General features: G+C 46.4%; 1 protein-coding gene across 3 annotated transcripts; it reads left to right on the top strand.

Moving 5' to 3' along the window:
* Positions 1-4,226: 4,226 nt before the first annotated feature.
* On the top strand, positions 4,227-14,628 carry LOC127930675 (olfactory receptor 10A4-like). Of its 3 annotated transcripts, none has more exons than XM_052520497.1 (7): positions 4,227-4,242; positions 4,862-5,090; positions 5,684-5,861; positions 10,995-11,159; positions 11,404-11,464; positions 13,287-13,435; positions 14,300-14,628. In XM_052520497.1, the coding sequence occupies exons 2-7, from the start codon at positions 4,868-4,870 to the stop codon at positions 14,433-14,435; spliced, it is 912 nt and encodes a 303-aa protein (XP_052376457.1). In that variant the 5' UTR covers positions 4,227-4,242; positions 4,862-4,867; the 3' UTR covers positions 14,436-14,628. The 3 variants fall into 3 exon arrangements, with proteins under 3 accessions (XP_052376457.1, XP_052376456.1, XP_052376458.1); XM_052520496.1 differs by having other exon boundaries at positions 11,326-11,464; XM_052520498.1 differs by having other exon boundaries at positions 11,326-11,464; positions 13,292-13,435; positions 14,300-14,403.
* The last annotated feature ends 10,180 nt before the right edge of the window (positions 14,629-24,808 follow it).

The raw sequence follows: 24,808 nt of genomic DNA, 5'->3' as shown, positions 1-24,808 counted from the left end.
GAGTAGCTCTTATTCTGTCGGATCGATAGTCTCAGAGTTTAACCACAGAAATCTACTCAAACCTTAGCCCTCTCGGTTATCGAGGTAAGCTGGTCTGGGCTCAAACCTCAGCCCTCTCATAATTGAGGTAAGCTTGGTCTGAAGATAAATTCTCAAGGTAGGGGTTATATTCGGAAGAGCAGAAAGGGGCTCTCCCATGACGCCAGATACAATGTATGTGCTCATGGGGTGGATCAATGATTTAGTTAAACTCCAGAGGGTATCTTATACAACAATTAGAACAATTTATACAACAATTAGATGAAAGCCTCACAACTGAGACTCTTGTATAAACAGAGTTATGGTAATGTGGCTGTATTGTCTCTCATGAGTTTCACAAAATTGTACCAAACGGACCAGTTCATAGCTGGCTATTTCACCGACCGTTTATACATTCTCCAGAACATGAATATTGTTCAGTTCTCAAATTCTGTGAGGTGGAAGAAGTTCCTTTGTTCTCTCTATGAAAACTCACTCTCTCTCTATACTGTCTGGCCATGAGGAAGAATCTCCTTCAGAAATTTATGACCTGAGATAACAGCAGCCTGGGTGTAGGAGAGAGAGGGGGGGGAGGCACGCTATACCCAAAGAGGGCCATGTCATGACGCTATGCATATATGGTAAACAGAGAGTAGCAGCAGCGTAGAAAGGGGGGATGGGGGGAGGCACACAATGCAAATAGAGTACTTCCGTTGTGAGGTTAGCTCCTCCGTGGATAACATAGATATGAAATAGACTTCTTCAAAATTATCGCCACATACCTATCGCCACCAAAATAGTGGAAGATGTAGTGACTTGTAGTAAAACCACAACAGACCCCTTCGACACCAATTCTGAATGACCTCAAGGCATTGACCTGAAAATGACCTGATTACATCAGACTCATTCTGAACAAGTTGTAGTCTACCAGGATACTAGTATAATATAGTATTATATATATATTATATATTATTATATATAGTATTATATATATATTATATAATATAGTATATATAAACGCAACTTGTAAGCATAAACGCAAATGTACAACGGAACATCCAATTAGGATTTATACTAGGATCACTTCAGGGTGTGAGCAAAATACCAGCCTTAGTAAAGTTGAACATTTATTTTGAGGCCTTTGACGCTTCAGCGACAGCACTCACTAGTTTTCTTTCCAGAAGTCCATAGGTTATCCCTGTAGACTACCCAAAACTAGGGCCTTATGGCTGTAGACTTATCATATAGTTATCAACTTAGTGCCTAAGCAACACACCAAGATGGAAAACCCGAGACATGACATTAAAGACAATGCCATGATAGTCATTTTACCAGGACCTCGGTTGTATATAGAATTCAGTCCAATTAGATGATTTTGGTTGTTTATGCTTTCATTCCTATTCAGTTCAGTTCCTTGGACAGTGCAGTTTGAAGTGATAGAGCCATAAACAAAGTCCACATACAACCATCACTTAGTGTCACAAAGCCACTTCATTGGGGAATGGATGTAATTATATACATTTTGTGAGTGTGCGTGCGTTGTTAACATCTGATTAAGTTACTGCCCAGATCTTCCAGTCTGGACGACCAGGCGACGGGTCCGGAACAGCGATCCCAAATCCGGACATCCACGGCCCATCCTTGTAATGGCCTGTCCCGCTGTCAGAGAACCTACCAAGGTAAACACCAGAGAGGGGGACCACAACGGCGATCACCAACCAGGACATCCCCTGGCTATTCCTGTGGTACTTTGCAGCTTCCAGGAAACCTACCAAAGTAAACCACTAGAGGGGGACCACAACGGCGATCACCAAGCAGGACATCCCCTGGCTATGCCTGTGGTACTTTGCAGCTTCCAGGAAACCTACCAAAGTAAACCACTAGAGGGGGACCACAACGGCGATCACCAACCAGGACATCCCCTGGCTATTCCTGTGGTACTTTGCAGCTTCCAGGAAACCTACCAAAGTAAACCACTAGGGGGGGACCACAACGGCGATCACCAACCAGGACATCCCCTGGCTATTCCTGTGGTACTTTGCAGCTTCCAGGAAACCTACCAAAGTAAACCACTAGAGGGGGACCACAACGGCGATCACCAACCAGGACATTCCCTGGCTATTCCTGTGGTACTTTGCAGCTTCCAGGAAACCTACCAAAGTAAACCACTAGAGGGGGACCACAACGGCGATCACCAACCAGGACATCCCCTGGCTATTCCTGTGGTACTTTGCAGCTTCCAGGAAACCTACCAAAGTAAACCGCTAGAGGGGGACCACAACGGCGATCACCAACCAGGACATCCCCTGGCTATTCCTGTGGTACTTTGCAGCTTCCAGGAAACCTACCAAAGTAAACCACTAGAGGGGGACCACAACGGCGATCACCAAATGGACATCCACTGCCCATCCTTGTGGTAGATTGCTCCACATTCAGAGAGCCTACCAAGTTCAACCACCAGTGGGGGACTTCAACGATGATCTACAAACAGGACATCACGTGGTCATAATTTGTATGTTGATTTGTAACTTGCAGGATAATCACAAGATCCAAACCACCAGGAGGGACTGTCATGACGTGGCCCTTCCTATGTATATATCATGGCGTCCCTCTCTCTCTCACTTACACTGGAGAATGTGTAAACGGTCGGTGGAGAAGCCAGCTATGACCCGGTCCATTTTGTTTCATTTGGTGACCTTACCGAAGGATAGGAAACACACATAACTATGTCTCTGAATGAGTACATTTCTCAATTATGGTGTTTGCATCTAATTCTTGTATAAAATGAATGAGTAAAGATGGAACTATTTGTGAACTGATGTAATGTGATGTTAACCTTTAATTGTGAGAGAATTGTGTTCCCTGTAAAGTTGAACTAGTCACCGGCCACGCCCACGTGAGCACAGACATGATCTGGCGTCATTGACCCGGCTTTTCTATTGTTACGAATAAAACCTCTTCCTGAGGAAATCCTCTTCAGACTATGCATACCTCGGTGTCCGCCAAGGTGGCACAGGTTGAGTACAGAGACTAAGCAAACCCACAGCTGGAGCTGTGATTGCGAATAATTAAGTACCAAGACTCGAAAACCAAACCACGTGGAGCGTTGGCTACACGACTGGCAATGGTTACACTCTGAGACCATCAATCCCTACAGAATAAGAGCAATCTTAGATACTAATTACTAGTCTGCAGCTAAAAATGATTTAAACCTGTGATTGAGAATACCGACAACCGCAGAAACATTTATTCTATGAGAACATTGCTGAACGGTACTCTGAAGTATCCATCCTAACTACGAAAGACTTCAGGGAAACAGAAAGAGAGAGAGAGAGAGAATCGGATGAACTCTCCCGCAGACCAGATTCCAACAGTGAAGACAACCATGACATAAACCGTAAAGATATATACAGTGGGGCAAAAAAGTATTTAGTCAGCCACCAATGGTGCAAGTTCTCCCACTTAAAAAGATGAGAGAGAATTTTCATCATAGGTACACTTCAACTGTGACAGACAAAATTAGAAGAAAAAAAATCCAGAAAATCACATTGTAGGATTTTTTATGAATTTATTTGCAAATTATGGTGGAAAATCAATCAAAAAAGACAAACAGTTATTGTTCTGACGTTGCTTCCAGAGGCAGTTTTGAACTCGGTAGTGAGTGTTGCAACCAAGGACAGTCTATTTTAACGCACTCCAGCACCCGGCGGCCCCCTTCTGTGAGTTTGTATGGCCTTCCACTTCGTGGCTGAGCCGTTGTTGCTCCTAGATTTTTCCACTTCACAATAACATCACTTACAGGTCACGGGGGCAGAAAGTTGACGAACTGACTTGTTGGAAAGGTAGCATCCTATGACGGTGTCCCATTGAAAGTCACTGAGCTCTTCAGTAAGCCAATTCTACTGTTTGTCTGTGGCTGTGCTCAATTTTATACTCCTGTCAGCAATGGGTGTGGCTGAAATAGCCAAATCCACTAACTTGAAAGGTCCACATACTTTTGTACACAAAAATATAGAGAGAACATGCATAGCACTAGAGAGGGGTGGCCAGGGATGAAAATGTTCTGTAATCGACATCATGAGTAATGTGACAATGATGACATCACCAGGGTGGAGGTCTCTGATTGGCTGTTGGCTGTCTTGTCAGAGGGCATGTTGGCTATAAAGTTGGGAGTTACAAAGTGACTAACATCACACACCTCTGGGGCCACTGGTTGGGAAGGAGGTAAGGATGGACAGAGAGCGAGAGCGAGATATTCCAGGGTCTTCAACATCTCTCTCTTTTATGTAACTCTCTCTAACTATCTCTCTATTACTCCCTCCATCTTAGGTGGAGGTAATGATGGAGAGATGGAGGGTCACCAGATTCTCTCTCTTTTATGTATATTTCTTTCTCTCTCTCTCTTACTCTCTCCGTCTTAGGTGGAAGTAAGAATGGAGGATGTAGGGTCTCTTTATATAGCATGATGGAGAGATGGATCTCTCTCTTTATATATATGCTGTATATATATATATATATATATATATATATGTGTGTCACTCAGTCTCTCTCTCTCTAACCTGGGAGGTAAGGATGAAGAGGGATCCTCCTGAGTCTTCAGCATCTCTCGCTCTCTCTTGTGTATCTCTCTCTCTCTCTCGTGTATCTCTCTCTCTCTCGTGTATCTCTCTCTCTCTCGTGTATCTCTCTCTCTCACTTATTATCTCTCTCCCTCACTCATTATCTCTCTCTCTCTCTCTCTCTTGTGTAGCTCTCTCTCTCTCACTCATTATCTCTCTAACTTGGGAGGTATTGATTGTAAGACGCTCTGTATCTCCTCCACCATCCCCCCCACCTTCCCCAGTACAGTATGTTTGAGGTGAATGAGAACTACACGCGTGTGTCAGAGTTTGTGATCGTGGGCTTCCCGGGGCTCCATCCATCCTTCAACCAGCTGGTGGCCTGGTTATTCTTCTTCGTCTATGTGATCACGGTGGTGGGGAACATCCTGCTGGTGGTGCTGTTTGCCCTGGAGCGCAGCCTGCAGAAACCCATGTACATCATCATGCTCAGCCTGGCTCTGTCAGATATAGGTAAGATACTCAGCCTGGTTCTGTCAGATATAGATAAGATACCCAGCCTGGTTCTGTCAGATACCCAGCCTGGTTCTGTCAGATATAGGTAAGATACTCAGCCTGGTTCTGTCAGATATAGATAAGATACTCAGCCTGGTTCTGTCAGATATAGATAAGATACCCATAGATAAGATAAGATACTCAGCCTGGCTCTGTCAGATATAGATAAGATACTCAGCCTGGTTCTGTCAGATACTCAGCCTGTTTTTTTCAGATATAGATAAGATACTCATAGGTAAGATACTCAGCCTGGTTCTGTCAGATATAGGTATGATACTCAGCCTGGTTCTGTCAGATATAGGTATGATACTCAGCCTGGTTCTGTCAGATATAGGTAAGATACTCAGCCTGGTTCTGTCAGATATAGGCAGACAGAAGAGAGAAAGGAAAGGTTATCCTGTTAAAATGTGTGTCTGTAATGACATGTGACCATAAAACTTCCTGTTCAAATGTGTGGCCTGTTCTCTAATCTGCACCAAAACATTCACTAATCAATTGGTTCATGTTTCTTTAATAATGTTGAAATGTTGTGCTGCTTGTCCATGTCCCAGGCGTATGCACGGTGTCCCTTCCCAAAGTGATAGCTCGGTACTGGTGGGACGACGCTGGCATCTCTTTCTATACGTGTCTGATACAGAAACAATTCATCCACTACTTTGGAACACTCACCTCTCTCATCATGATGACCATGGCTATGGACCGATACCTGGCTATCTGCTTCCCTCTCAGGTAACATAGATCTACCTAACCCTAACCCTAACCCTAACCCTAAACCTAACCCTAACCCTAACCCTAACCCTTACCCTAACTCTCTCATCATGATGACCATGGCTTTGGATCGATACCTGGCTATCTGCTACCCTCTCAGGTAACATAGATCTATTCTACAGTGAGGGGGAAAAGTATTTGATCCCCTGCTGATTTTGTACATTTGCCCACTGACAAAGAAATGATCTGTCTATAATTGTAATGGTAGGTTTATTTGAACAGTGAGAGACAGAATAGCAACAACAAAATCCAGAAAAATGCATGTCAAAAATTGATTTTCATTATAATGAGGGAAATAAGTATTTGACCCCCTCTCAATCAGAAATATTTCTGTCTCCCAGGTGTCTGTTATCCTCTAGTGACTCCCCATCCCGCATGGGGGAGCGTAATCATCGACTGACACTAATTAGCATAACGCAACGGACATAAATATTCCTAGAAAATATTCCTATTAATGAAAATCACAAGTGAAATATATTGAGACACAGCTTAGCCTTTTGTTAATCACCCTGTCATCTCAGATTTTCATAATATGCTTTACAGCCAAAGCTCGACAAGCATTTGTGTAAGTTTATCAATAGCCTAGGATATCATTTTGTCCAGCTAGCAGCAGGTAACTTGGTCACGGAAATCAAAAAAACAATCAAATTAAATAATTTACCTTTGATGAGCTTCGGATGTTTTCACTCACAAGACTCCCAGTTAGATAGCCAATGTTCCTTTTTTCCGAAAATATTATTTTTGTAGGCGAAATAGATCAGTTTGTTCTTCACGTTTGGCTGAGAAATCGGCAGGAAATTGCAGTCACGAAAACTCTGAAAAATATTCCAAATTAGCTCCATAATATCGACAAAAACATGCTAAACGTTGTTTATAATCAATCCTCAAGGTGTTTTTCAAATATCTATTCGATAATATATCCATCGGGACAATTGGTTTTTCAGTAGGACCGATTGGAATAATGGCTACCTCTGTATTTTACACGAGACTCACTCTGGGAGCCATCAGGTGACCAGTTGCGCAATGTAGCCGCTTACGGGTATTCTTCAACATAAATGCGTAAAACTACGTCACAATGCTGTAGACACCTTGGGGAATACGGAGAAAAAGTAATCTGGTTGATAGCCCATTCACTGCTCAATAGGGACGCATTGGAACGCAGCGCTTTCAAAACATGAGGCACTTCCGGATTGGATTTTTCTCAGGCTTTTGCCTGCAATATCAGTTCTGTTATACTCACAGACAATATTTTTACAGTTTTGGAAACTTTAGAGTGTTTTCTATCCTTCGCTGTCAATTATATGCATATTCTAGCATCTTGTCCTGACAAAATATCACGTTTACTACGGGAACGTTATTTTTCCAAAAATGAAAATACTGCCCCCTAGTCACAAAAGGATTTATACAGGTAATGACCTGAGATTAGGAGCACACTCTTAAAGGGAGTGCTCCTAATCTCAGCTTGTTACCTGTATAAAAGACACCTGTCCACAGAAGCAATCAATCAATCAGATTCCAAACTCTCCACAATGGCCAAGACCAAAGAGCTCTCCAAGGATGTCAGGGACAAGATTGTAGACCTACACACGGCTGGAATGGGCTACAAGACCATCGCCAAGCAGCTTGGTGAGAAGGTGATTATTCGCAAATGGAAGAAACACAAAATAACTGTCAATCTCCCTTGGCCTGGGGCTCCATGCAAGATCTCACCTCGTGGAGTTGCAATGATCATGAGAACGGTGAGGAATCAGCCCAGAACTACACGGGAGGATCTTGTCAATGATCTCAAGGCAACTGGGACCATAGTCACCAAGAACACAATTGGTAACACACTACGCAGTGAAGGACTGAAATCCTGCAGCGCCCGCAAGGTCCCACTGCTCAAGAAAGCACATATACATGGCCGTCTGAAGTTTGCCAATGAACATCTGAATGATTCAGAGGACAACTGGGTGAAAGTGTTTTGGTCAGATGAGACCAAAATGGAGCTCTTTGGCATCAACTCAACTCGCCTTGTTTGGAGGAGGAGGAATACTGCCTATGACCCCAAGAACACCACCCCCACCGTCAAACATGGAGGTGGAGACATTATGCTTTGGGGGTTTTTTTCTGCTAAGGGGACAGGACAACTTCACCGCATCAAAGGAACGATGGATGGGGCCATGTACCGTCAAATCTTGGGTGAGAACCTCCTTCCCTCAGCCAGGGCATTGAAAATGGGTCGTGGATGGGTATTCCACCATGACAATGACCCAGAACACACGGCCAAGGCAACAAAGGAGTGGCTCAATAAGAAGCACATTAAGGTCCTGGAGTGGCCTAGCCAGTCTCTAGACTAGACCTTAATCCCATTGAAAATCTGTGGAGGGAGCTGACGGTTCTAGTTGCCAAACGTCAGCCTCGAAACCTTAATGACTGGGAGAAGATCTGCAAAGAGGAGTGGGACAAAATCCCTCCTGAGATGTGAGCAAACCTGGTGGCCAACTACAAAAAAACTGAGTCTGAAACATCTGACCTCTGTGATTGCTAACAAGGGTTTTGCCACCAAGTACTAAGTCATATTTTGCAGAGGGGTCAAATACTTATTTCCCTCATTAAAATGCAAATCAATTTATAACATTTTTGACATGCGTTTTTCTGGATTTTCTGTTGTTATTCTGTCTCTCACTGTTCAAATAAACCTACCATTAAAATTATAGACTGACCATTTCTTTGTCAGTGGGCAAATGTACAAAATCAGCAGGGGATCAAATACTTTTTTCCCTCACTGTACCTAACCCTAACCTTGACTCATAAGAGTATAAACCCTGTCTGAGCTATATCGTATTGTTTTCAGAAGGTCATACCAAGGATCAATTTACTGTTTGATTTTGAATTTTAAGACCCCTTGAAACGTAATATTTTTTTATTTTTATGTGATGAAAAAATAGTTTAGTAAAAAAAAATAGTAATTGTCTATACTTTGACCATTTTCAGGGCCTTCCTCTGACACCACCTGGTATAGAGGTCCTGGATGGCAGGAAGCTTGGCCCCAGTGATGTACTGGGCCGTACGCACTACCTTCTCTAGCGCCTTATTGTCGGATGCCGAGCAGTTAACATACCAGGCAGTGATGCAACCGGTCAGGATGCTCTCGATACTGCAGCTGTAGTACTTCTTGAGGATCTGGATAGCCATGCCAAATCTTTTCAGTCTCCTGAGGGGGAAAAGGTGTTGCCCTCTTCAAGACTGTCTTGGTGTGTCTTGCTCACATTTAGGGAAAGATTGTTGTCTTGGCACGACACTGCCAGGTCTCTGACCTCCTCCCTGTTGGCTGTCTCATTGTTGTCGGGGTTCAGACCACTGTTGTGTTGTCAGCAAACTTAATGATGGTGTTGGAGTCGTGCTTGGCCACGCAGTCATGGGTGAACAGGGAGTACAGGAGGGGACTGAGCATGCACCCCTGAGGGGCTCCTGAGGGGCCCCAGTGTTGAGGATCAGCAATGCAGATCTGTTGTTGCAGATGACCACCTGGGTGCGGCCAATCAGGAAGTCCAGGATCCAGTTTCAGAGTGTTGTATTTAGTCCCAGGGTACTTAGCTTAGTGATGAGCTTTGTGGGCACTATGATGTTGAACGCTTAGCTGTAGTCAATGAACAGCATTCTCACAAAATGTCGGTGTTCCTTTTGTCCAGGTGGGAAAGGGCAGTGTGGAGTGCGATTGAGTTTGTGTAATCTGTGGATCTGTTGGGCGATATGTGAATTGGAGTGTGTCTAGGGTTTCTTTGATGATTGTGTTGATGTGAGTCATGACCAGCCTTTCAAAGCACTTCATGGCCACCGATGTGTGTTCTACGGGGCGGTAGTCATTTACGCTACCTTCGCTATCTTGGGCACAGGGACTATGGTGGTCTGCTTGAAACATGTAGGTAATACAGACTCAGTCAGGAAGAGGTTGAAAATGTCAGTGAAGACACTTGCCAGTTGGTCCGTGCATGCTCTGAGTACATGTCCTGGTAATCCATCTGGCCCCGAATGTTGAGCTGTTTAAAGGTCTTGCTCACATCTGCTATGGAGAGCGCGCACAAAAAGCTTATCTCTCTCATATTTTGTGCTTATATCCCATTTAGTGAGCATTTCATCTTTGCCAAGATAATCCATCCACCTGACAGGTGTGGCATATCAGGAAGCTGATTAAACAGCATGATCATTACACAGGTGCACATTGTGTTGGGGACAATGGGGACAATGTAAGGCCACTCTATGATGTGCAGTTTTGTCACACAGCACAATGTCTCAAGTTTTGAGGGAGTGTGTTGAGGGAGAGGGAGAGCTGTTGCCATAGAATTGATTGTTATTTTCTCTACGATAAGGCATCTACAAAGTTGTTTTAGAGAATTTGGCATTACGTCTAACCGTCCTCACAAACACAGACCAGGTATAACCACGCCGACTCAGAACCTCCACATCCGGCTCCTTCACCTACGAGATCGTCTGAGACCAGCCACCCAGACAACTGATGAAACTGAGGAGTATTTCTGTCTGTAATTAAGCCCTTTCTTGAGGAAAAACGTATTCTGATTGGCTGGACCTGCCTCCCCAGTGGGTGGAGCTGGCTCCCAAGTGGGTGGGCCAATGCCCACCTATGCCCACCCGTGGCTGTGCCCCTGCCCAGTCATGAGAAGAGATTAGGGCCAAATTAATTTATTTCAATTGATTCAGTTCCTTATATGAACTGTAACATTTTTGAAATTGTTGCATTTTGCATTTATACTCTTGTTCAGTCTCCTGTAGATATATCTACCTGTAACTATCTGTATTTCCCTCTCAGGTGTTCATATGATAACGACCAACCTTTTACAGAAGGCAACTCACAGATAACTCTGTCTCTTTCTCTCTTTCTCACCCCCTATCCCACCCATCTCTCCCACCCCTCTCCCTCCACTCTCCCCCTCGCCCCCTCTCCCACCCATCTCTCCCCCTCTCCCACCCCTCTCCCTCCCTCTCCCCCTCGCCCCCTCTCCCACTCATCTCTCCCCCTCTCCCCCACTCGCCCCCTCGCCCCCTCGCCCCCTTCTCCCACCCATCTCTCCCCCCTCCCTCCCTCTCTACCAGGTACACAGAGCTGATGACCAACAGGACCATGTCTCTCCTAACAGCCCTGTCCTGGGTGTCAGCCATGATAGTACCAGGCATCACCACCATCCAGACATCCCAGATGCCTTTCTGTGGGCCCAACCGCATCATCCACTTCTACTGCAACACCGTGTCAATGAACCAGTCAGTGCCCACATCCCAAATTGCTCCCTATTCTCTTTAAAGTGCACTACTTTTGACTCCTAGTGACTTTACTGTTATACTTGATGTATATACACTATATGTATTTTTTTTAAATGATCAAATAAATTCAGTCAACCAATCAACCACCCACTCACTCACTCAACAGGCTGTCGTGTGCTGACATCTCGTCCCAGAGCACAGTATCCGTCTCACTATCCATGTTCGTCCTCTTCCTCCCCTTCAGCTTCATCGTCTTCTCATATGTCAACATCATCGTCAGCGTGATGCGCATGGCTAACGGACAGGTCAGAATTCCGGAGGTGTGGAGTGTGAGGGTGGGGTGTGCATGGGGAGGAGGGGTGGGTGATGCAGGGGGGCTGGGTGGGAGAAGGGGTGGGGAGTGCAGGGGGACTGGGTGGGAGGAGGGGTGGGGAGTGCAGGGGGGCTGGTTGGGAGAAGGGGTAAGGAGGGGTAAGGAGGGGTATGTAGGGAGGGGTGTGTGAGGAGGGGTAAGGATGGGTGTGGGGTGCAGGAGGGCTGGTTTGGAGGAGGGGTGAGGAGGGGTGTGTGAAGAGGGGTGTGTGAGGAGGGGTGTGTGACCCCACCACTAAATGTTTATGAGCATGGTCTTATTTCTATTACGAGCTCAACGTAACATCAATAGGTTTAGGCTACTACACATGATACTCTAATTTTCCCTATACCCAACAGGAGGTTGCTACCACATAGCCTATGAATGAAAGTTTACACAGGTCGAGAGAAAAATAGGAGTAATCAAGCTGACAGTGACATTAAATACCACCTTGCACACTCTTGCCTGCGTCTAGTTGATCTAGGGTGTAATCATTAGTCCAACTGTTGTAAACAAGAGTTTCTATTGGACAAGTTCAGCCATGTTCATCCCCATTTCGTTCCATTTACTTCCTTTTAATAAATGTTTTTCAACAGAATCTACGTAATGAATACATCCCTGATCACACGCAAACACAGATCACTTTCATAGCAGCCACATACAAACAGCATGATCACTTTGCTTGTTGTATAATTCCTTCTCGCATCTACATGCTCTCTTCCTCTCATCCTTTTCCTTCACTTGCACAACACATCAGCTGTCTGTGACCAGACGGGGAAAAAAAAATCCAAGCCATCCTTCATTTGATAACCATTAACTGCTACACACCGCCTACATTATTGTCACCATATTAGCTAATGTCATAGTCAACATAGCTACTAGATTTTACACGCTAGTAAACCCGGTACAATCATGCACAACAGTCTACAGTCAGCAAGCAGTTTAGCAGTTACATCGGAGGGACCCGGTGGCAATAAATTAATAAGATCAAAAGGTTACATTGACTTGGAAGAGTTCCAGTGTTGGATAGCCATAGCCAGCTAGCTAACATACCATCTCTCTTTGTTTGAGCTGGGTGTTTGAGTAGGCTAAAGTAGCTAGCTTCATTATCTAGCTAAGTAAGTGAAAGTGAAAAAAATACAATGAAATATAGCTAGCTCTCTCTCTCTCTCTTGCTTCTCCTTCATTTGTTCAAAATTGCTCAAGATTTTTCTTTCTTTCTCTTTGTGTCAACTACTCACCACATGTTATGCACTGCAGCACTCGCTAGCAGTAGCTTATGCTTTCAGTACTAGATTCATTCTCTGATCCTTTGATTTGGTGGACAATGTCAGTTCATGCTGCAAGAGGACTTCCTCCAGGAGTTGTAATAATTACTGTGTAACTCTATGGAAGGAGGTGAGAACCATTAGCCTCCTAGATTTTGTACTGAAGTCAATGTACCCAAAGGAGGACGGAAACTAGCCATCCTCCGGCTACACCCTGGTGCTACCCTACAAAGTGTTGTTGAGGCTACTGTAGACCTTCATTACAAAACAGTGTGCTGTAATCAAATATTTGCTGACGTGAATATATTTACTACAGTTTTATCTAAAAATTATAACTTCAGGGCTGTATCATTCTTATCTAAACTAAACCTTTCCTCTAACCCACTACTCTCCCCTCTCTAACCCAGGGCAGGGTGAAGACCTTCTCTACCTGCTCCTCAGGGCTGTATCATTCTTATCTAAACTAAACTTTCCATCTAACCCACTACTCTCCCCTCTCTAACCCAGGGCAGGATGAAGACCTTCTCTACCTGTGCTACTCAGGGCTGTATCATCCTTATTTACTACATCCCCCGCTTCGTAGTGAACGCTACACCCATCAACCCCAACCTGACCATGACCCCTGACCTCCGCATCGGCCTCACCCTTTTACACAGGTAGGTAGACCACAGATTAGAGAGTTGGGCTGGGAACCCAAAAGTTGCTCGTTCAAGTCCCAGGCCGGGCGATGCCGGCTATTTTGTCAGATCATTACCACCTCTGCCGTTGTGCACTTATCCCAAAAACAGCTATCCATCCAGGCGCTCCCCCATCTGAAATAAACCCCTTCTGTCCCTCTCTCCCCCTCCTGTCTGTTTCTCCCCCTCCGCTTCATTCCTGTCTCCCCTCCTATCCCTGTCCCTCTCTCCCTTTCTTCCCTCCCCCGTCTGAAATAAACCCCTCCGGTCCCCCTCTCCCCTCCCGTCTTGTCCCTTTCTCCCCCTCCCCTTCATTCCTGTCTCCCCTCCTATCCCTGTCCCTTTCTTGCCCTCTCCCTTCTCCCCCCTGGCATCCAGAGTCGGTGGAAGACCTTCTCCACCTGTAGTTCCCAGCTATCTCTCTGTACTACGTCCCCCGGTGCTGTGTCTATACCAGCAGCGTCATAAACTTCTCCATCAGCCAGGACTTTGTTATCGGCCTAACCCTGCTCTACAGGCAGCTAGCTTAGAGGTTAGAGAAGTGGGCCAGCAACCAGAAGGTTGTCAGTTTGAATCCCATGTTTGCCAGGGAAAAATGTGGTTGGGAGTGGTGGGTTGCTGGTGTCTGTGTCCTAGATGCCATCACCTGCTGTTGTGTCTTTGAGCAAGGCAATTAACCCCTAAATGCCTCACTACTAGCTACACTAGTAGCTACCCATTGCTCCAGCCCGTGTGTGTGTGTGTGTGTGTGTGTGTGTGTGTGTGTGTGTGTGTGTGTGTGTGTGTGTGTGTGTGTGTGTGTGTGTGTGTGTGTGTTAATAAAGTATTCTTCTTATTCTACAGTCTGCTGCCACCCCTACTCAACCCCTTCATCTACTGCATCCGTACCAAGGAGATCAGGGCTTTCCTGGCCAAGTGGGCCAACCGAGGGCAGTCCAAGGCACATCACAAACCCTGCATCCACCCCATAGCCTGCTGACAGGCACTCAGGCAGCCTGCCGCTTATAAAGACACACAGGAGGCATTATGACTTCATACATCTCCTGTTCTCTCACCTATGAAGGAAGCCATTGGTCGAAACGTCATCTGGTCATGCAGGTGATGAGCCCCAGATCTGATATGTTTTCATTATTATTATTCAATGTGGTAGACAATAAACTTTCACACTTGTTTTTGCTGTCTGGTAGTTTGTTTTTGTTCCCGTCTACTGAATGTGCTGTGAAAGAAGAGACTACACCACATTCAGACAGCAACAATCATATCTTCATTTGAAATGTCACATCACTCAAATAAGACTGAGGTCATCAAATCATATTTGATACGTTTTCATACCTGCAGTTTAACCCTTAAAGGGGCAATCCAGAATTGGTACATCATTATTTTACTTTGAAATTAATCATATATTAGCCGTGGATTCTTGAAGATTATCATTTATAAATGCCCCATGAGCTTAGTTCAACGGCCGTGCCCCAATCAGAAGAGCCGTACCCCATCAGAACCCAAAATATAAACTTGTTTACTCCACATGTGTAAACAAGGTCAATGTAGATGCACACTGTATAGTTTCAAAACATGGTTAAAACTAGACTTTTGATCTCTGTAAAGGGGTTGCCGTGAATTTGACAGTAATTTACAAGCAGCTCATTGGTAAGTAAGTTACTGTTTATCATATTGCAGTAAACCTACTAAAGCATCTAAATGCTGTAACAAAGCAAGTACTGTGTAATGGACCCGTGTGAAGCTTTAATGTGTTAGTGTAATGAACACGATGGGAGACAGAGAGCTGGTGGCAAGCGCAGGGCGAAGCAGGTGTTTATTGGTAAAGGACCACAGGAGGAGGCAGGTAGCTGGGTCCAGGGGCAGGCAGAAGGTCATACACAGGAGGAGGCAGGTAGCTGGGTCCAGGGGCAGGCAGAAGGTCATAAACAGGAGGAGGCAGGTAGCTGGGTCCAGGGGCAGGCAGAAGGTCATAAACAGGAGGAGGCAGGTAGCTGGGTCCAGGGGCAGGCAGAAGGTCATACACAGGAGGAGGCAGGTAGCTGGGTCCAGGGGCAGGCAGAAGGTCATAAACAGGAGGAGGCAGGTAGCTGGGTCCAGGGGCAGGCAGAAGGTCATACACAGGAGAAGGCAGGTGGCTGGGTCCAGGGGCAGGCAGAAGGTCATACACAGGAGGAGGCAGGTAGCTGGGTCCAGGGGCAGGCAGAAGGTCATAAACAGAAGGAGGCAGGTAGCTGGGTCCAGGGGCAGGCAGAAGGTCATAAACAGGAGGAGGCAGGTAGCTGGGTCCAGGGGCAGGCAGAAGGTCATAAACAGGAGGAGGCAGGTAGCTGGGTCCAGGGGCAGGCAGAAGGTCATAAACAGGAGGAGGCAGGTAGCTGGGTCCAGGGGCAGGCAGAAGGTCATAAACAGGAGGAGGCAGGTAGCTGGGTCCAGGGGCAGGCAGAAGGTCATACACAGGAGGAGGCAGGTAGCTGGGTCCAGGGGCAGGCAGAAGGTCATACACAGGGGGACCAACAAGGCAACAGTACAGGCAGGGAAAAGGCTAGTAACGTCATCTGGGAGATCAGACAATAGGTTGATAACAGGAAATCCGCTGAGGTACAGGCAGGGAATAGGCAAAAGGCGTCGTTAGTGAGGCAGGCCAAAACTATCATACACGGGAGGAATAGATTACAGGAAATCAGAGGTCTGAATAGAAGTGTGTCACAAAACAAACAATACCTTCCAATGATGGGGTGCAAAGGAACTGAACTAAATAGTGTGTGATGAATGACATGCAGGTGTGTGAACAGGAAAGTGGGCTGGAAAGTGAGCTGCGTTCAGGGGATCTACGTGTTTGAGAGTGTGAGTTGGAAGCAGACCTTACAGTTAGAGTAATACATTACTTTTATGCTTCATTCTACAGCTAGAGGACTCCTGATATCTCCACGAGTGATAAGTATAACTCTTTTTTCTTTATCTAATCTCACTGCAACCCCCTTCCAGGTCTCTGATCACTAATTTGTTTCATTTTCTGTCTCCCTTTCCTCCATCCCTAGCCACTCAGACCCTACCCAGATGGCCATGATCCTTTGCAATCTTTGCTCTCTCTCTCACACGACTCTCTCCTCTTCTATCCTATAATTTCTCCCTGCTGCTAAATCCTTTGCCCTCCTGTTCCTGATTCTGTCTCTTTGACCGTACTCTCCTCCCTTTCCTCATCCTATGACTGACATCGTCCCCTTTCTTCCCGGCTGGCCGGCTCGGCCCTCCCCTCCTGCTCCATAGCCTAGTGACTCATTGCGAGCTTACAGAACTGGGCTGAGGGCAGCTGAGAAACTTCCGGAGGACCTCTCATCCTTTCGCTCCTTCCTCTCTACCTTCTCTTCCTCTGTATTCACTGCTAAAGCCACTATCACTCTAAATTTCAAGCTTCTGCCTCTAAATCGAGTAAACTCTTTTTCCACTTTCTCAGCTTTCCTTAATCTTCCACCCCATCACCCTCCCTCCTTCCTCTCTGCGGATGACTTTGTCAACCACTTTGAAGAATAAGTTTGAAGCTCCTTATTCACTCAGCCTATTGAGTACACTGGTCTCAGTCACACAGAACGTCCCTACGCCTTGACCTCTTTCTCTTTTCTCTCTCCAGATAAAACCCTGCGATTAGTAAGATCTGGCCGTCTGACAAGCTGCCCACTAGACCCAATCCCAAATTAAATCAAATGGTGTTGGTCACATACACATGGTTAGCAGATGTTATTGCAAATGTAGCAAAATGCTTGTGCTTCTAGATCTGACAGTGCAGCAAAATCTAACATGTAATCTAACAATTCCACAACAATGACCTAATACACACACATCTAAGTAAGGAATGGAATAAGAATCATCCATATATTTATACATATAAATATATGGATGAGCAATGACAGAGCGGCATAGGCAAGATGCAATAGATGGTATAAAATACAATATCTTTTCACCCTTCTCCAGACCATATCTGGAGACCATCTGAGATTCCTCACTTCCCTCATCAACTCATCCCTGACCACTGGCTGCATCCCCTCAGACTTCAAAATGGCCAGAGTCGCTCTCCTCCTCAAGAAACCAACACTCGGCTCATCTGAAGTCAAACTACAGACCTGTATACCTTCTTTCTTTTCTTTCCAAAACACTTGAGCATTCTGTCTCTGATCAACTCTCTCGTTATCTCTCTCAGAACAATCTTCGTGGCCCTAACCAGTCAGGCTTCAAGACGGGTCACTTAACCTAGACTGCTCTTCTCTGTGTAATAGAGGCTCTCCGCACTGCAAAAGAAGAATCTCTCTCCTCTGTTCTCATCCAAGATATATCCACTGAGGCAGTGAACAATCAGATCCTCCTCTACACCCTCTCATGGCTGGGAGTCTCAGGATCTTCACATTCTTGATTGCATTCTACCTGGCAGTCCGCTCCTACCAGGTGACGTGGTAGCTCCATCATATCCTCACATGGTCTCTCATATCATTGCTATGCGGATGACACTCAACTACTTTTCTCCGACACACCTGCATGGCAGATATCTCAACTTAGATGTCGGCCCACCACCTCAAGCTCAACCTCGACAAGACGGAGCTGCTCTTCCTCCCGGGAAGGCCTGCCCACTCAAAGACCTCTCCACAGTGTCTCCTTTTCAGAGTGCAAAGAACCTTGGCGTGACCCTGACAACATCCTGACGTTCTCTGCAAACATCAAACCAGTGACTCGTCCTGCAGGTTCATGCTCTACAACATCTGTAGAGTACAACATCTACCTCACACAGAAGTGGCGGCGGAGGTCCTAATCCAGGCAGTTGTCATCTCCCGTCTGTACTACTTCAACTCGCTGTTGGCTCCCTGCTTGTGCCATCAACCTCCTACAACGTATGCAGAATGCTGCAGCCCAACTGGGTTTCAACCTGCCCAAGTTTTGCCATGACACCCCGCTCCTCCGCACACTATACTGGCTTCCAGTTGAGGCTCGCATCCACTACAAGTGGATGTAGTGGATGTCTCTGGTCTCTTGGCCCTTCCAACCTTACTACAGGAGGGCAACTCTCGCTCAGCCCACTCCAAGCTCTTCTCTGTCCTGGAACCCCAATGGTGGAACTAGGTTCCCCTTGAAGTTAGGACAGCAGAGTCCCTGCCCATCTTTTGAAAGCATTTGAAACCCTACCTCTTCACAGAGTATCTTCAATAATCCCCTCCTCACCTCAACCCCCCTCCCTTTCCTGACTCCACTCTTGACCCCTTGCCCTTTCTATCTCTGATTAGCTACTTTATTGAGGAAAAGTGTACTTACTATGCCTGTGATATGTGGTTGTCCCACCTAGCTATGTATCTTAAGATAAATACACTAAGTCGCTCTGGATAAGAGAGTCTGCTAAATGACACAAATGTAATTTAGCAGGGTAATATAACATGCAGTGTCTTTGGAAAGTATTCAGACCCCTTGACTTTTCCAACATGTTGTTAGGTTACAGCCTTATTCTAAAATGTATTAAATTGGTGTTCATTTCTCATCAATCTACACAAAATACCCAATAATGACAAAGCACAAACAGGTTTCAGACATTTTTGCTAACTTATTAAAAATGAAAAACTGACATTTTACATTTACATAAGTATTCAGACCCTTTACTCAGTACTTTGTTGAAGCACCTTTGGCAGCGATTACAGCCTCGAGTCTTCTTGGGTATGACGCTACAAGCTTGGCACACCTGTATTTGGGGAGTTTCTCCCATTCTTCTCTGCAGATCCTCTCAGGCTCTGTCAGGTTGGATGGCTCACAACACTGTACAGCTATTTTCAGGTCTCTCCAGAGATGTTCGATCGGGATCAAGCATGCTCTGGCTTGGCCATTCAAGGACATGCAGAGACTTGACCCGAAGCCCCTTCTGCGTTGTCTTGGCTGTGTGCTTTGGGTCATTGTCCTGTTGAAAGGTGAAGCTTCTCCCCAGTCTTCATCAAGCATCTCTCTGTACTTTGCTCCGTTCATTTTTGCCTCGATCCTGACTAGTCTCTCAGCCCTGCCGAAGAAAAACATCCCCACAGCATGATTCTGCCACCACCGTGTTTCACCGGAGGGATAGTGCCAGGTTTCCTACAAACGTTACGCTTGAAATTCAGGCCAAAGAGTTCAATCTTGGTTTCATCTGACCAGAGTTTCTCGTGGTCTGAGAGTCTTTAAGTGCCTTTTGGCAAACTCCAAGTGGACTGTCATGTGTCTTTTACCGAAGAGTGGCTCCCATCTGGCCACTCTAACATAAAGGCTTGATTGGTGGAGTGCTGCAGAGATGGTTGTCCTTCTGGAAGGTTCTCCAATCTCCACAGAGGAACTCTGGATCTCTGTCAGAGTCACCATCGAGTTCTTGGTCACCTCCCAAACCAAGGCCCTTCTCCCTCAATTACGCAGTTTGTCCGGCTGGCCAGCTCTAGGAAGAATGATGGAGGCCACTGTGTTCTTGGGGTCCTTCAATGCTGTCTCGAGACCTTATGTAGACAGGTGTGTGTCTTTACAAATCATGTTACCACAGGTGGACTCCAATCAAGTTGTAGAAACATCTCGAGGGTGATCAATGGAAACAAGATGCACCTGAGCTCAATTTCGGGTCTCATAGCAAAGGGTCTGAATACTTATGGAAAGAAGGTACTACTGATTTTTATTTTTAATACATTTGCAAACAAAACATTTTTTTTAACTGTTTTCACTTTGTCATTATGTGTAGATTGCTGTGGATTTGTATTCATTAAACCAATTTAAAATAAGTCTGTAGTGTAACAAAAATGTGGAAAGAGTCAAGGGGTCTGAATACTTTCCGAATGCAGCGTACGTAGTCATGTAACGAGTGTTCAAATATTGTGGTATTAGTACAGTTACTTTTTCAAGTAAGGCATCCGTTACATTCAGATTTATATCTCTACCGGTGTGTTACATTTTTAAATCCTTGTCTCCTGCTAACATAATTCATGCTGTAACTGCCTAAGCTGCAGAAATTAAATGTTAACTAATTGCCTTTTAACTAATTGCCTGTTTCATTTTTGTGCTCAACCTCCATTCACATTTATCACCGTCAATCGTAAACGAGGAAGGCGGATTCTTCAAGTTTTATCAGCGAAACGTCAGTGCAGAATCTGCATGTCAACCATTTGATCTCAATCAGTTTCAAGAGAAAATTGATATTTTTGAATTGGTCAATGTAACTAACAGTGGTGATGTGAATTATGTAAGCTTACAGTGAGCGAATTTTAGAGCAAATGGTGTTAACAAACTGTAGCCTACTTGTTTTTTTTTATCTACCCAGCAAGTCTACCCAGAACCCACTGGGAACACTACGTCATTTCAATGTGGATGATTGGGTAATATTTGGCTGAGATGTTGATCAATGAGATTTAAATCTTAATTCACCCAACAAAAAGGCAGAATTGAATTTAAAAAGTGCAACAATGTTCAAATGGGAATACAATGTCAGATATTTTGTATTTATACAACTTAGGACTCTATTCATTATGTAAAAGCTTTCCCAACACCGTAGTCTCTCGTGAACATGCTCTCTTTGATTACTTCAGAAGACAATAATAGTTAGGGAAAGGGGATACCTGGTTATTTGCAAAACTGAATGCATTCAACCGAAATGTGTCTTCCGCATTTAACCCAAGGTGCAGGGGGCTGACTTAACCGACATCCACATCATCAGCAACCGGGACCAGTTGTTGTTGGGGGTAGCACCGGAGTAACGGACGACTCTGGCAGCTCCTGACTGACAGGCGGCTTTGGCAGCAACTGACTGGTGGGCGGTTCTGGCAGCTCAGGACAGACGGGCGACTCTGGCAGCTCAGGACAGAGGGGAGACTCTGGCAGCTCAGGACAGACGGGCGACTCTGGCAGCTCAGGACAGACGGGCGACTCTGGCAGCTCAGGACAGACGGGCGACTCTGGCAGCTCAGGACAGACGGGCGACTCTGGCAGCTCAGGACAGACGGGCGACTCTGGCAGCTCAGGACAGACGGGCGACTCTGGCAGCTCAGGACAGATGGGAGTCTCTGGCAGCGCTGGACAGGCTGGAGACTCTGCCAGCGGTGCAGGGGGCTGCCACCGGAGGCCTGGTGCGTGGAGGAGGCACCGGATAGACCGGACCGTGGAGGCGCACTGGAGGTCTCGAGCACCGAGCCTGCACAACCCTACCTGGCTGGATACTCCCTGTAGCCAGGCCAGTGCGGCGAGGTGGAACAGACCACACTGGGCTCTGCTGGCGAACCGGGGACACCATGCGTAGGGCTGGTGCCATGTACCCGGCCCAAGGAGACGCACTGGAGACCAGATGCGCTGAGCCGCTTCATGGCACCTGGCTCGATGCCCACGCTAGCCCGGCCGATACGAGGCGCTGCGATGTAACGCACCGCGCTATGCCTGCGCACCGGGACACCGTGTGCCTCACGGCATAACACGGTGCCTGCCCGGTCCACCTCTCTCCACGGTAAGCACGGGAGTTGGCTCAGGTCTCCTACGTGACTTAGCCACACCCCCGTGTGCCACCCCCAATACATTTTTGGGGCTGCCTCTCGTCCCAGCCGCGCTGCCATGTTGCCTCCTCATACCACCGCCGCTCAGCTTTCACTGCCTCCAGCTCTGCAGGGTCTACAGTCAATCACGGATTACAAAAAGAAAACCAGCCCAGTCACGGACCAGGATGTCTTGCTCCCAGGCAGACTAAATAACTTTTTGCCCGCTTTGAGGACAATACAGTGCCACTGACACGGCCCGCAACTAAAACATGCGGACTCTCCTTCACTGCAGCCGACGTGATTTAAACGTGTCAACCCTCGCAAGGCTGCAGGCCCAGACGGCATCCCCAGCCGCGCCCTCAGAGCATGCGCAGACCAGCTGGCTGGTGTGTTTACGGACATATTCAATCAATCCCTATCCTAGTCTGTTGTTCCCACATGCTTCAAGAGGGCCACCATTGTTCCTGTTCCCAAGAAAGCTAAGGTAACTGAGCTAAACGACTACCGCCCGTAGCACTCACTTCCGTCATCATGAAGTGCTTTGAGAGACAAGTCAAGGACCATATCACCTCCACCCTACCTGACACCCTAGACCCACTCCAATTTGCTTACCGCCCAAATAGGTCCACAGACGATGCAATCTTAACCACACTGCACACTGCCCTAACCCATCTGGACAAGAGGAATACCTATGTGAGAATGCTGTTCATCGACTACAGCTCGGCATTTAACACCATAGTGCCCTCCAAGCTCGTCATCAAGCTCGAGACTCTGGGTCTCGACCCCGCCCTGTGCAACTGGGTACTGGACTTCCTGACAGGCTGCCCCCAGGTGGTGAGGGTAGGCAACAACATTTCCACCCCGCTGATCCTCAACATTGGGGCCCCACAAGGGTGCATTCTGAGCCCTCTCCTGTACTCCCTGTTCATCCACGACTGCGTGGCCACGCACGCTCCAACTCAATCATCAAGTTTGCGGACGACACAACAGTGGTAGGCTTGATTACCAACAACAACGAGATGGCCTACAGGGAGGAGGTGAGGGCCCTTGGAGTGTGGTGTCAGGAAAATAACCTCACACTCAACGTCAAAAAACTAAGGAGATGATTGTGGACTTCAGGAAACAGCAAAGGGAACACCCCTATCCACATTGATGGGACAGTAGTGGAGAGGGTAGTAAGTTTTATGTTCCGGCGTACACATCACAGACAAACTGAATTGGTCCACCCACACAGACAGCATTGTGAAGAAGGCGCAGCAGCGCCTCTTCAACCTCAGGAGGCTGAAGAAATTCGGCTTGTCACCAAAAGCACTCACAAACTTCTACAGATGCACAATCGAGAGCATCCTGTCGGGCTGTATCACCGCTGGTACGGCAACTGCTCCGCCCACAACCGTAAGGCGCTCCAGAGGGTAGTGAGGTCTGCACAACGCATCACCGGGGGCAAACTACCTGCCCTCCAGGACACCTACACCCCCCGATGTCACAGGAAGGCCATAAAGATCATCAAGGACAACAACCACCCAAGCCACTGCCTGTTCGCCCCGCTATCATCCAGAAGGCGAGGTCAGTACAGGTGCATCAAAGCTGGGACCGAGAGACTGAAAAACAGCTTCTATCTCAAGGCCATCAGACTGTTAAACAGCCACCACTAACATTGAGTGGCTGCTGCCAACACACTGACTCAACTCCAGCCACTTTAATAATGGGAATTGATGGGAAATGATGTAAAATATATCACTAGCCACTTTAAACAATGCTACCTAATATAATGTTTACATACCCTACATTATTCATCTCATATGTATACGTATATACTGTACTCTATATCATCTACTGCATCTTTATGTAATACATGTATCACTAGCCACTTTAACTATGCCACTTTTTTACATAGTCATCTCATATGTATATACTGCACTCAATACCATCTACTGTATCTTGCCTATGCCGCTCTGTACCATCACTCACTCATATATCTTTATGTACATATTCTTATTCCTTACACTTGTGTCTATAAAGTAGTATTTAGCTCGATTACTTGTTGGTTATTACTGCATTGTCGGAACTAGAAGCACAAGCATTTCGCTATGTTCGCATTAATATCTGCTAACCATGTGTATTTGACAAATACAATTTGATTTGATTTGAGATATTCCCCAACCTGTGCCCAGGGTCCCTTGCCGTCCAGAATCTCCTCCCATGTCCATGAGTCCTGAGATTTCTGCTGCTGCCCGATACCACGCTGCTTGGTCCTTTGGCGGTGGGTGATTCTGTAATGTGCGTTGTCCTCGTCTGAGGAGTATGAAGGATCGGAGGACCAATGCGCAGCATGGTACGTGTTCATGATGAATTTATTAAACACATAACACTAAAACCAAAATAACAAAGAGACCAATTAAGATTTCCCACGGGACTATGCAAGGCAAGGGCGTCCTCTTCCCTGAGCCAGCCCTACAGCTGACCTCATACCTCATATGCCCTCCTCAAGTTGGAGGGATCTAAATTGGTTTGTCAGGTGGGGGTGGGGGGTCATGAAGTTGTAGGCAAGCAAGGGTCCTTCCGTTTGATCCAGATCCACTGGCTGCCTCTTTCAGCTGCTTGAGAAACTGCTCTGACGGTCTGCCGCAGAGCCTGTCCATGGATTCCAAGTTCTTTCAGCAACGATGGTGGAAGAAGCCACGCATCCTCTGCATCCCATTTCATCTGGCCAGACTTTTGCATTCCAGCCACGCTGAGTTGCGTCTGCTGCCAACTCTGTGTAACGCAGTTTCTTCCGCTCGTAGGCCTCTTCAACAGAGTTTTCCCACTGGACTGTGAGCTCTATGATGTACACAGCCTTTCGTGAAAGGGA

This window comes from Oncorhynchus keta, chromosome 6 (assembly GCF_023373465.1).
Source record: "Oncorhynchus keta strain PuntledgeMale-10-30-2019 chromosome 6, Oket_V2, whole genome shotgun sequence".
NCBI classification, from domain to species: domain Eukaryota; kingdom Metazoa; phylum Chordata; class Actinopteri; order Salmoniformes; family Salmonidae; genus Oncorhynchus; species Oncorhynchus keta.
The sequence above is the reverse complement of the archived record's forward strand: the minus strand, read 5'-3'. Positions and strand labels throughout refer to the sequence as shown.

Coding starts and splice junctions, on each gene's coding strand:
- LOC127930675 (XM_052520496.1), top strand. CDS start 4,868: ATGTTTGAGGTGAATGAGAACTACACGCGTGTGTCAGAGTTTGTGATC. Junction 5,862..10,994: donor GCTATCTGCTTCCCTCTCAG/GTAACATAGATC, acceptor CCTCTCTACCAG/GTACACAGAGCTGATGACCA. Junction 13,436..14,299: donor GGCCTCACCCTTTTACACAG/GTAGGTAGACCA, acceptor CTTATTCTACAG/TCTGCTGCCACCCCTACTCA.